General features: G+C 59.2%; 1 protein-coding gene across 1 annotated transcript; it reads left to right on the top strand.

Annotated features, from left to right (window-relative positions):
- The first annotated feature begins 320 nt into the window (after positions 1–320).
- Positions 321–10,746, top strand: GFI1 (growth factor independent 1 transcriptional repressor). The gene is made up of 7 exons (XM_004455586.4): positions 321–412; positions 2,719–2,899; positions 3,234–3,416; positions 5,162–5,652; positions 5,747–5,884; positions 6,935–7,100; positions 9,387–10,746. The coding sequence occupies exons 2-7, from the start codon at positions 2,785–2,787 to the stop codon at positions 9,563–9,565; spliced, it is 1,272 nt and encodes a 423-aa protein (XP_004455643.1). The 5' UTR covers positions 321–412; positions 2,719–2,784; the 3' UTR covers positions 9,566–10,746.
- Positions 10,747–11,948: the final 1,202 nt, after the last annotated feature.

Genomic DNA, 11,948 nt, shown 5'->3' on the forward strand with positions numbered 1-11,948 from the left:
CTTCTCGCTGCGGAAGTCTCCCGGGAGCCAAGAATAGTTTATTTTCTTTCGAGTCACTTCTAGCGCCTGGGTGTCCCAGCCTCCGAGTCCCCCCAGCCCTCGCCGTCCCCCAGAGTCAAAGCGGGGAGGGCTGCGAAGGGGCGCCCCGGAAGATGGCTGGGCCCCCCGCCCGCCCCCCCAGCCCTTGCGTAGAGGAGGAGCCCGGCGGGGGGTTGGGGTCAGGTCTGGGAGGGCTGCGCGAGCTGCTCCTTAACGCTCAGGAAGTGAAGCTGTGGTTTTGGGGGCCGAGCTCCGAAGGAGATTAAAAAAGAGAGAGAGAGAGAGAGAGAGAGAGAGACAGCGCGATCTCTTCCGAAAGCAAGACTCAGTTTGAAAACTCTCGGAGCACGATGCCCGAGCCCTGACCCCGCAGGTAGGTTCGCTGTGCCTGTTCCGCGAACCCCCGCCCGGCGGGGGCGGCTGCGGGGACTCGCAAGGCACCGGCGCTGCGGGGGCGACCCTGGAGCGTGTCCCTTTTCCCCGGCGCTGCTGGCCGCGGGGGCCCCGAGGGAACCCGACGTGAGGCCCAGGGCTCCCCGCGCGGCGGGCCTAGGTGTCTGGGCAAGGAGAGCGCGCCAAGACAGCTTGCTTGTCCGGCGGGGGAACAGGATCCTCCCGGGAAGGAAACATCTGGTGCGGGAGGCGGCGACAGCTGGGCTGGAGAGGCCGGTCCCGGCGCTGGAGGTGCCCTTCCCGGCGGGAGAGGCCCCGCCGGCCCGCGGGCTCCGAGAGCGCGCCCCGCCCCCGGCCGCCAGCTGCGGCGCGAGGTCGTTTTCCCAGGCCCGGCGCCCGCAGCCGTGCACTCCCACCCCCCCCCCGAAACCCGCACAGCTTGCCAGGGTGCCAGAGTGGCGCGGGGCCACGGTCCCGCGCTGTCCTAGCCCGCGGCGGTAAATCCCGCGCACACAGCGCCTCCGGCCCCCGGCGGCTCCCCAGCGCCCCGCCCCCTCCCCACCTGCAAGGCCCCCGGCTGCCGCGGGATTTTTTCCTCCCAAGTATCAAGATTTTTGCATTCACGGTGTCTGATTGCTTATTCGAGGGCGCGCTTCCCGTCGGGGTGCAGGAAATGCAAGCAGCAGAACCGCGCTTTGGGGCAGCTCTGCATCCTCAAACCTCCAGAGGTCCCGAACCTGGGGAGGCTGGGACCTGGATGGGCGGCTCCCTCACCTCCAGGGGCCTTCTGGCGCCTAGAACGCGGGAAACGTTGTCGAGGGATCCGCGAAGTGTCGGGGCCGTCTTTTCCCCCAGGCGGAGCCCACATTCCTCCCCGGGGATTGCGAGGAGGCACGGCGCGGCGTGGAGTGCCTTCCAGGGACCGACCCCGGAGGATTTGTTTTGAGCCCGGGGTGCCAAAGAGCAGACTCAGGCTGTGTCCGCCTCCCGCCCCGGGAGCCCAAGTCGCGCGAAGCCTGAGGACCAGGAATCCTACCCCGGCCTAAGGCCCTCCTGCCCCCCGTGTCTCGGAGCCCGCCGAGACCGGGCAGAGCTGCTGTGCCCGGAGAGCCTGCAGCGCGCCTGTGAACCCGGCTCGCACCCCTTCACCCCGGGAGGAGGGCGGATTTCGTTTTCCCTAGACCTTCTCCTCCCGCCCCCAGGGGAGCCCAGGAGGCCGCCCCGCCTCCCAGCCGGGCTCGGGTTTCGACCCGGGATTAGGTGAACTGATTGGGGGTTAAAGAGAGCGGCGCAGCGGGCAGTTCCCTCGGGCGCAGCGCCCGGACCCCGGCTCCCAGCCCCGGCAGCTCAGCCGCGCGCTCCGTGGTCCTCTTACTGGTGGGTTAAACTCGCCGGTGCTGCGCGGACTCCGGGACACGCGCGATCCTCAGCCAGCGCGCACTTACGGCTCTCGACTTCCCCAGGACAAGGTTTTTGGCAAGCGTAACGGAAAGAGCTTTTCCCCCCGGCACCTGCTTTCCGAGGTTAGATGTCCAGGGTTCGGAGTGCACCCGCCGCACCGCTTCTCCGGGGCCAATTTTTCCCCCTTCATGACAGAGCGGGCGGGGATCACCGGGACTCCAGTTCCACCCGGGGCCGGGGTTTGCCCTCTGCCACCACCCCACCCCCACCTTCCTGTCTCTCTGCCCTCCCTCCTCCTTTCTCCATCCTCTGCCACCCCCCGGGCTTTCTGCTGCTGTACCCCGGGCCCCGCCCGCAGCCCTGCCCGGCAGCCCTGCCCCTTGCGTTCGGCATCTCCCCGCTCATTCCAATCTGCGGCTCTCGGAGGCCTCGGCTCCTGGCCCCTCCCGTCCTCGACCACTGACTCATCCCCTGGCCCCAATCTGGTCCTCGCGCGCCCGCCCGCCCGCCCTCCTCGGGTGGAAAGCAGGGCCGAGCGGGGAGCGAGGAGTCGAGGCCGCTGCGTGGCCGGGTCGAGACCGTGGCCCTCCGGAGCGTTCGATGGTCTGAGCGACCTTTGCGAAGGGAGCTGAGGAGCCGGGGTGTGTGGGCGGGACAGAGAGGGGCCCCGAGCCACCGACCCGGGGACGGGTTTTACGGCTGAGCGGCGGCGGTGGCGGCGGGCTCTCGCCACCTGTCCGAATGCCACCTGGTGAGCGCGGCGCGGCGGGGCCAAGCTCCTCCTCCTCGCCCCTCCCCGGCCCGCGTTCTCCCTGCGCCCGGCTGCCCAGTTCCCCGCGGGGAAGAGCGCTGACCCGCGCTTCTACCCCGCTCCTCCTCCCGCAGCTCTCGCCGGGCTGGGGCTGAGCGAGCACTCCGGGTGACTCGGGGCTGACGGCGAGCCGGGCCACGATGCCGCGCTCGTTCCTGGTCAAGAGCAAGAAGGCGCACAGCTACCACCAGCCACGCTCCCCGGGACCCGACTATTCCCTCCGCCTGGAGAACGTGCCCGCGCCGGGCCGAGCAGGTGCGGGACGCGCGCGGGCAGGGAAGGGAAGCGCCCGGGACGCCAACTCAGCGCCCCGCCGCGCCATTCCCCAGGAGCCGGGAGGGCGGCCCCAACGTCCCCTTTGCTGCCGTTTAGATTCCTACCGCCCGAGTTCCTGCGGGCTCGTAGCCTATTTGCCGCCGCCTCTCTGCTGCGGCTTTTCGATCCTCGCCGGCTCTCGGCGCAGTCTAAGCGGGGAGAGCGGGGCGCGCAGATGCCGAGGCCTAGGGCGCGGACAGTGCGTGGGGGCCACTTCGAAACCCTCGTGCCCAGCCGGGCCCAGCCTGAGCCCCTCTCCGCCTACTCTCCGCAGACAGCACCTCGAGCCCGGGTGGGGCGGAGGCGGAGCCCCGGGGCCGTTTGTCCCCGGAGTCGCAGCTGACCGAGGCCCCCGACCGAGCCTCCGCGTCCCCCGGCAGCTGTGAGGGCAGCGTCTGCGATCAGAGCTCGGAGTTTGAGGACTTCTGGAGGCCTCCGTCGCCCTCCGTGTCTCCAGGTAGGGAGAGAAACGGCGCGGCCTTGGGGGAGCAGAAATGCTGAGTGGATAGGGCAGGGTCTTTGCGGGAGGAGGGGGCTGGCTTGTGGGAGTGGGGGGAGGCGTCGGGCTTCCCCGGGCCTGGACAGTCTGCGCGCCGAGGCCACTGCCTCCCCCCGAGGCCCCGGGCCCCCGGCCGCTCCTCCCTCACATCTATTTGCGTCGAGCCGGCTAGTGACAGAAAACGAACCAGTGGTTTCGCCCCGCAGTAGTGTTGACGTTTCGTTTTCTCACCAGAGCTGATTGTTTAGCAAGACCTAGAACCCCAGAATTCAGACCCCCTCTCCAACCCTCCAGAAACGAATACCTCGGCAGTCTGAGCGAAACGCGTCGCTGCCGTTGGAAATTGCGTTCTCTCCCGCGGCCCTGGGCAGGGCAGAGCGGGGGAGGAGTCGGGACGAAAATCTCAGTCCCTAGCTGGGTCTTCGCAGACACAGATTGGGGGTCTGTTTCATTTTTCGTTCTGCCTGGCTGACCCAGCCGCGGGGGCCAGCCCGCTGGGTTTCATTTCCAGCCAGCAATCGAGCTTGGGGCACATGAGTGACTGCACTTTGGGTGGAGACCAGTCTCGGGGCTGGAGCGGGGGAGGAAAGACGCAGGCCAGCAGGATCGTGCCAAGTTATTTCCAGGTTGTATTTACCAGGTTTAAAAGATCCCCCCCCCCTCCCCCTCCACCCCGGTCCCGCAGCCAGTGTGTCCAGGCGCCGGAGTCAGGGCGCTCTTCCCTGCTGAGTACCCCTCGGGCCCACGTGGACTGAGCGCCGGAGGACTCCTCCGAGGGAAGCCAGGGGTGCTACACTCACTCAAGTGGGAGCCTGGACTGGAGTGTGTGTGTGTGTGTGTGTGTGTGTATGTGTGAATGAACAGATTCGTAAATTCGTACCCATTCAGAGAAAGTACAAGTTCGGTATCTGGTTTTAGCAAGATTCACATGGGTGGGGTGCGGCAGGCTGCGCATTCGGAAAGCTGCTCCTCTTGCAGGTAGTGGCTAAACCTTAATAAATTACTCTCTGCGAGGTTTGGCATCTTTTCGTCCAAACCACGGCAGAGACGGGATTGGGCGGCATTTGATGAGCAGTACAAGACCCACGCGCCCTGTCCGCTCCCTTTTGCTGCGGGCACTGGGCCCTTAACGACTTTGAGGACTTCTTAACGCTTCCGCGTTTCTTCACCCGTTTCTCCGGTAGGTCCGGGCCGAATCACATCGGTCCTCCGGCTCATACCTCGTTTATCCCTGGAAAGAGAAAGATCTGCGCGAGAACTTGTTAGGCCGCAGAGCACGCGCCCGGGCGCTGGGCTTTGCTCACGCACCGGCAAACGCTGCGCAGGGCCCCAACGACTGCCACCTTCTCCTCCCGCCCAGCTCAGAGCGTTTACTGAGCACACACAGCGTGGCACCCCTTTTCCTATAGACCTCCAGAAAACACCCATGTCACTCGGAGCGCGTCCGCTGTCGCTCACAGAAGCTAGCTATCTCCCCACCCGATGTCCTCTTGCTTATGTTTGCTGGCCCGCCTCCTCCAGGGGCCCGAGAGCCTGGGGCCCGGCCCGCGCTTTATCCTGGGGGCGTCCCTGGTGCCTAGGGCGGGGTACGGAGCACTTCACAAACTCTCGGTGACAGCAAGCAACCGGCACGATGACCCGCAGACGCCTCCACGCTGCCCCCGGCCTCTAACGCCTGCCCCGCTGGGTCTTGTGCTCCACAGCCTCCGAGAAGTCGGTGTGCCCGTCGCTGGACGAAGCCCAGCCCTTCCCCCTGCCCTTCAAGCCGTACTCGTGGAGCGGCCTGGCGGGCTCCGACCTGCGGCACCTGGTGCAGAGCTACCGGCCCTGCGCGGCCCTGGAGCGCGGCGCCGGCCTGGGCCTCTACTGCGAGCGCGCCCCGGAGCCCGGCCACCCCGCGGCGCTCTACAGCCCCGAGCGCGCCGCGGGCAGGGGCGGCGCCGGCAGCGGGGCGCCGGGGGGCTGCGGCTCCGGAGGCAGCGGGGGCGGGCCCGGCCTGGGGCTCTACGGCGACTTCGGGCCCGCGGCGGCCGGGCTGTACGAGCGGCCAGCGGCGGCGCCGGGCGGGCTGTACCCGGAGCACAGCCACGCGCTGCACGCGGACAAGGGCGCCGGCGTCAAGGTGGAGTCGGAGCTGCTGTGCACCCGCCTGCTGCTGGGCGGCGGCTCCTACAAGTGCATCAAGTGCAGCAAGGTGAGCGTCCTGCGCGCCCGGCCTCGCCAGCCCCTCGCCCCCCGCCCCGCCCGCGGCCCCTCTCAGTGGCCCTCTCCCCCGCCCACCCGCTCAGGTGTTCTCCACGCCGCACGGGCTCGAGGTGCACGTGCGCAGATCTCACAGCGGCACCAGACCCTTTGCCTGCGAGATGTGCGGCAAGACCTTTGGGCACGCGGTGAGCCTGGAGCAGCACAAAGCCGTGCATTCGCAGGTAAGCGCGGTTTTCTTCGCGCTACTCAGGTTTTCGCCTTCGGGATCTTTTGCTGCTCCTCGGCTCCGCGACGGCCGCCCTCCGCCTGGTTGCTTTCTCCCTGGCTGTCACCAGTCGCCGTCCCCTCCCCTTGCACCACGCCCCCTTGCCCCGCCGTGTAGGGAAGGGTAGCGGGTAGCCGGCTCCAGCCTCGAGGATCCCCATTTTGGCGTCACACGTTACCAGCACCTCGCTGCGAGCCTTGCGCTTGTGATCCTCATCATCGCTTTGGGTTTCTTAAGAAGATTTGTATGCACGGACTCGCTGCTGATATATTAGATTTATTAGCTCTGCCTCTGCCTCCCTTCTTTACACCACTCGGCTTGCAGTGAGTCTGTATTGACCCCTGCCGATTGCAAAGACGCAGAGATGCATTTGGAGCGTCCGCTGCCATATTTGCCTGGCTATTCTCCCGTCCATTCCCCTGACAATTTTGTTGTCCATCTTCGGTACCAGGCACTGAGAATTCTGTAGCACGTGAGGATTCGCCGCGGAGATTGCGGTTTAGTTGAGTCAGAGAACAGCGAGGTAGATGAGTGCACAAATAACCATGACGGACAGGAGAAGGCTTACTTACAGAGACGAAGAAAGAGTACCCGCTTCTCAGCGCCAACACCCACGCTGGCCTGGCTGGGCGTGGGGGCGGGGGCCGCTCGAGGGACTGAGGGCTAGGGCTCCTGTTGCGAGGGCGGAGAAGTGTGTGTACGGGGGTGTCAAAAAAGCAGGGTGGGGAAAAAAAGCAGGGTGGGAAATGTTTTTGCCCTAGGGTGTGGAGGGTTGTGGGTGAAAAATGTTTTGGTAGAAAAAGTGCTAAAGGGGAAGAGGATAAGGGTGGGGAGGGTGGAGGTTGGAAATAAATAGGGGGGTGGGCAGTGGGGCAGGCTCTGTGGAACGGGAGTCTGAAGGAAGGGAGAGCGCTGGCTTTGGGGATTTTAGGGTCAGGGTGGCGGTGAGGAGAGTGGCAGCCTGGGTGACTACGGCAGAAGTGACGACGCGTCCTCCTCCCTGCAGGAACGGAGCTTTGACTGTAAGATCTGTGGCAAGAGCTTCAAGCGCTCGTCCACGCTCTCCACACACCTGCTCATCCACTCCGACACCCGGCCCTACCCCTGCCAGTACTGTGGCAAGAGGTTCCACCAGAAGTCGGACATGAAGAAACACACGTTCATCCACACGGGTGAGCTGAAGGCCGCAGGCAGTAGGGAGCACCCAGGAGAGGGGATGTTACTCTTTGCCCTGAGGCCAATACTCCTCACCTCTGAGGTTCTGGCCTCGGTGAGTGGTGGGTGAGGCCTTCCCCAGGCAATTACACTAATTGCGGTGTGTTAAAGAACACAATAAAAGAGGCCGATTCTCTCTGGTTCATTTACAAAACAAGGTCCAGCAGGGCCTTGTTTTGGGGCTGTCTGAAGAGACACACAGCAGGTTGGTTTGAGGTTCTCTCTCCTCGAAGCAATGCTTTCCTCTAGCTTAGTAGCTGCCCCAACTGCTGCCTCCTCTGGGTGAAATAGGAAGGTCCAGCATCCTCTTACTAGACATGAGCGTTCTTCAGGGCTTCCACCAGGCCTTTTGGGAGAGTGTCCTCTCGGGCTGTATTTTTAGGAGTCTGAGTGCTTATTCTGAATTGGGAGGAAAAGAGCAATGGAAAATATTTATTACTAAGTTCTCTGCTAAGCACATTTTAAATGCATTATTTCATTTTATGCTCATTACCCCAGGAGTTAGCCTTATCTCCATTTTAGAGATGAGGAAAGTGAGGCATAGAGGGAGGGGTTAAACAACCTGCCCAGGGTCACAGAGTTAGCAGGAGGCAGAGCCAGGCCTCAAGTTCAAGTCTTTCTGACCTCCAGTGTCTGTTCTTCACTGCAGTGTATCATATTGTACTTTCAGAGTCATGGGGATTGGTGGCTAAAGAAAGCTTCTATTCACTGATTGCTCTTTGTGAATAATCAGCAAGTTCTTGCCATACTATGACAATTCCTCACCTATTACAATGCTTTGTAATTTGCAAATCCATCCTTTCATTTGATCCTTACTGCTACCCCATAAAATCACACTCAGAGAGATTGAATGTTTTCTCGAAGGTCAGGCTGAGAGTAAATCATTGATCCAAGACTGGAATGCACTGGCTTCAAATCCTGGACCCCTTCCCTAACTTTCTGATTGTGAGCAAGGAACAGTTTTAATGCCAAGAGCATTCTCTTTAATAGTCAACAAGGCATCTACACTGATACTCAGAATTTCTGACTATTTTGCAGAATACGAATACTGATTTAAAAACAAATCCCAGTGTGCTCCACAGATCCACCATTGAGGTTTATAAATATGCCTGGATAGTGTAGATGCTCCCATTGGAAAACCCAAAAGCATATCTTACTGTAATCATGCTCCCTTGCCTGAAATTTCCATGTTACTCCTTTTGAGTGAAGGTTTTCAAGACACTTATCAAAATGCAAACTAGGATCTTGACTGCATGAAACATTAAGCCCTTATCAATCATTCACATTATAGCCAGAATTCGTTTCTCAGATTTATTTGACCCTAAAGGGATAGTATACGTTTTGATGGGTGATTCTTTATCAAGGAAATCTGAAACTTGAAGGCAGGAAAGGGTGCAGCAAGAGGGACAGAGGCCTCCTCAAAAACAAACCTCATCTATTTTGTATTTTTTCCAAGGCAGACTGTAATGCCATGCTGGGGCTATTTGGAAATTCAAATGTGAAATAGCATAAGAGCTGGGGAAAAAGACAAAATGTTTACACATTCTGTCTGTTATTTACTAGTCTCTGGTAAAGGGTTGCTGGCATATATATATATTTTTAAAAATCCTGTGATCAACCTCATAAAAAGAAAGTAAAATCAAGATGGAAAAGGATCAGTGATCTTAAAACAAATAGTTTGTGACCCAAATGTGGATTCTTAAAATGAGAATGAGAGACGTCGGCGCTTCAGATGCATTCTGTCGTCCTTCAAGAGCAAGAAAGAAGAAAAGCTCACTGGTCCACACAAACCAACACCCACTTGGAAACTCAGATTTGAACACTTCCTCTGAATTAGCGAGAACAGAGTCACACGGTTTGTAGGCCAGCTCCCCCCACCCCGGGCTGAAACAGCTGCGGTGCCGGGCTCTGCTTCTCGAGCCAGGGGAGTCCTCCCCGCGTGGTTCAGCTGTGAGCCTGGGGCGGTCACGTGGCCTTTGCCCTGTTTCCGTTCAGCAGGAAACGGTTTGAGGCCTTTGGGTGGGAACCCCCACTCAGAAAAGCTCCCCCTCGCCCGGCGCGCGCGCGGCTCGGCGGAGCCGGCGCTGCAGGCGGGGAGCCGGGGCTGTGCGGCGCGGCGCCCCCCGGGAGGCCGGCAGGCTCGGGCTGGGGGGCAGCCAGCTGCTGCCGAGGCCATGTGGGTCACGGTGGGTCCCCTCTAGCTCCATCGCAGCCTCACGCGCCCTCCCCCTCCCCCCCTCCAGGTGAGAAGCCCCACAAGTGCCAGGTGTGCGGCAAGGCCTTCAGCCAGAGCTCCAACCTCATCACCCACAGCCGGAAGCACACGGGCTTCAAGCCTTTCGGCTGCGACCTGTGCGGGAAGGGCTTCCAGAGGAAGGTGGACCTCCGGCGGCACCGCGAGACGCAGCACGGGCTCAAGTGAGCGCCCGGCTGGCCGCGGGCCGCGGCCACGCAACACTACGCAGGGCAGCCCCGGCCTGCCCCCAGGCCCTCCCGCCGCCGCGGGCCCGCGGCCCCGTCTGCAGCTCCTGCCGCCCGCCCTTCTCCCTCCTCCCTGGAGCCGCCGGAGGAGACGAGGTACCTTCTCAGAGTTCAGCCTGGAGAGCGAGCCACGCGGCTCCCCGGGCTTGGGCCTGAACGGGGCTCTCTACCCCTGAAGCCTCAGTCAGATAAGACCTTGGGCCCCACCGGCCTGCCCAGCCCCAGCCCGGCACCACAGACAGGAAAGCCCTGCAGGCGCCGTCCCTCCTCCAGCTGACCGCCCCAGCTGTTGGTGTGGAAGAGGAGGAGTCTCCACGCGCAAGGTGGACGTGCGCTCATGCTTTTATCTAGAAAGAAGAACGAGTGGTGTGATTTTCTATTCCCCTTCTCGAGTCCCTGTTGGGGGCTGCCTGTAAGTCTTGCAGGAATCATTTCTCCCCCTTAAACTCCGGTTCAGAAACTGATTTGGGGAAGGGGTTTCACCCATTTGAAATCGCAAGATACACTGTCGGGTCTGGTCCAGGAAGAAGCAGGAGTGAAGTGGACTTGGTGATGACAGGCGATTAGAGGTCCTCCCTGCAGGAAACCTGTGCAGGCTTTATCAGAGGAGGTAAAAGCACAGAGCCTTTGGACAAGAAGCCATCCATTCATTCAGCAAGCGTTTACCTAGCCGGGTTACCATGGTACCAGGCCCTGGGCTGGGTACATGGGAACCGGGAGTAAAGTCATGGCTCTTGACCTTCAAAAGCTGATAGTCACACCTCCAAGTGGTCCCATCTGAGGGGGTGCTGAGAAGAATTTTGAATCTTCTCTTCTGAGCATTTGGGATTTTATCAAGAGTAAATGAAAACTAGCTGAGTGGTTTTGTCAAAGACTCACACGTAGAGTCGGTTTTTCATTGTTACTCCGGTATTTTTAAGATGTCTGAGCTGGCAGGTGTGTGGGAGTGAAGGCTGCCGTCAGCTTTTTGACCCCAACCCCCATGTGTACCATAGAGAAAAAAGTGGTGTTTTTGCTTTGATGAGGTCTGTAAATGTTCTAGTTCGTCTGGAGTGCATTACACTTGTTAATACATATTTATTAGAGTGATGTTTTTAAGTTAATAAAGTATTAAGACTCTTACAGCTTTCCTTTTATTTAGGCAGGGAATTTGGGAAAGACCTTTGTTTTAGTCTGTGGGGGAAGCTAACACCGAAGGAAACTACAACGGAGTATGAAAGTGAAGCAGACATGCCAGCATCGCGAAGAGAGTAAAACCCAATAGCTCTGGTTTCCATATACTTTTTTCTTTTATTCTGTTCCTCAGAGATATTTCTTCATTAACAGAAAAACTGGAACATATATAAGACAAGCTCCTACCTTGTAGAGTCCCACATGTACACAGATTCTTTCCTCTGAGAAAGTCAAAGTATCCCCCCACAGGCTAATACGAATAAATACTATCCACAGATGAATAAAGCAATCAAGGGCCTTAGGTCTAGAGCTTTGCCTTTCAGTCACAGTTCTGTCGCAGACATACTGTGTGACATTGGCAGATCCCTTGACTTCGCTGATACAGTTTCCTTACCCATAAAATGTGAATATGGCTCTAACATCCCATCCAACCCTTACTGCTTTTGGGGAGAGAAAGTGTCTGAGATTGGTTAGCTGTGCAGGCAAGTTACAAATCTAAACACACATGAGGAACAGTATAATTGGGGCCCGGGTTATTTCTGGCTCTATCCCCACTGTGGGAGTTTCTTGCCTAAATCAGACCTTTAAGAGACTGAAACTAGAATAAGGTCCTAGCCCAAATGCCACCTGTCTGTGCTCTAACATGTCCTAGCCAGTTGTTCCAGGTATGCATGGCCATGGGACGGCCAGCAGATTGCTCATTTCCATTCAGATCAGTTTCACGTGTGTTGACTGAATGCCCATAGGGGCCTCATGCTGCTCTAGGTGCTGGGGACACAGCAGCAAGCACAGTACCTGTGTGAGACTTTATTTGGTCACTGCTGAATCTTCAGCTCCCAGAACAGTGCCTGGCACACAGTAGGAGATCAATAAATATTTGTTGTGGTAGTAAGTGAATAAGCAGAGAAAATAAACCCCTACTACATGCTGTGGACTGATTCTGCCCACCTCAGCACAGAAATGAGTAGGACACGTAGGTTTCTGTCTCTGAGCTGATGCTTTGCCCAGTCACTCCAAATCTCCGTCCTTGGCTATCTTCACTTGCTTTTTAACACCATGTGTTTCCATGCCAGCTTCCTCTCACTCAAAATTTAAGTTGGTTTACTCTGCACAGCAATTTCCAAGATAGTTTTCCAGAACTGATGGGGTGA

This window comes from Dasypus novemcinctus, chromosome 9, assembly GCF_030445035.2.
Source record: "Dasypus novemcinctus isolate mDasNov1 chromosome 9, mDasNov1.1.hap2, whole genome shotgun sequence".
Lineage (NCBI taxonomy): Eukaryota > Metazoa > Chordata > Mammalia > Cingulata > Dasypodidae > Dasypus > Dasypus novemcinctus.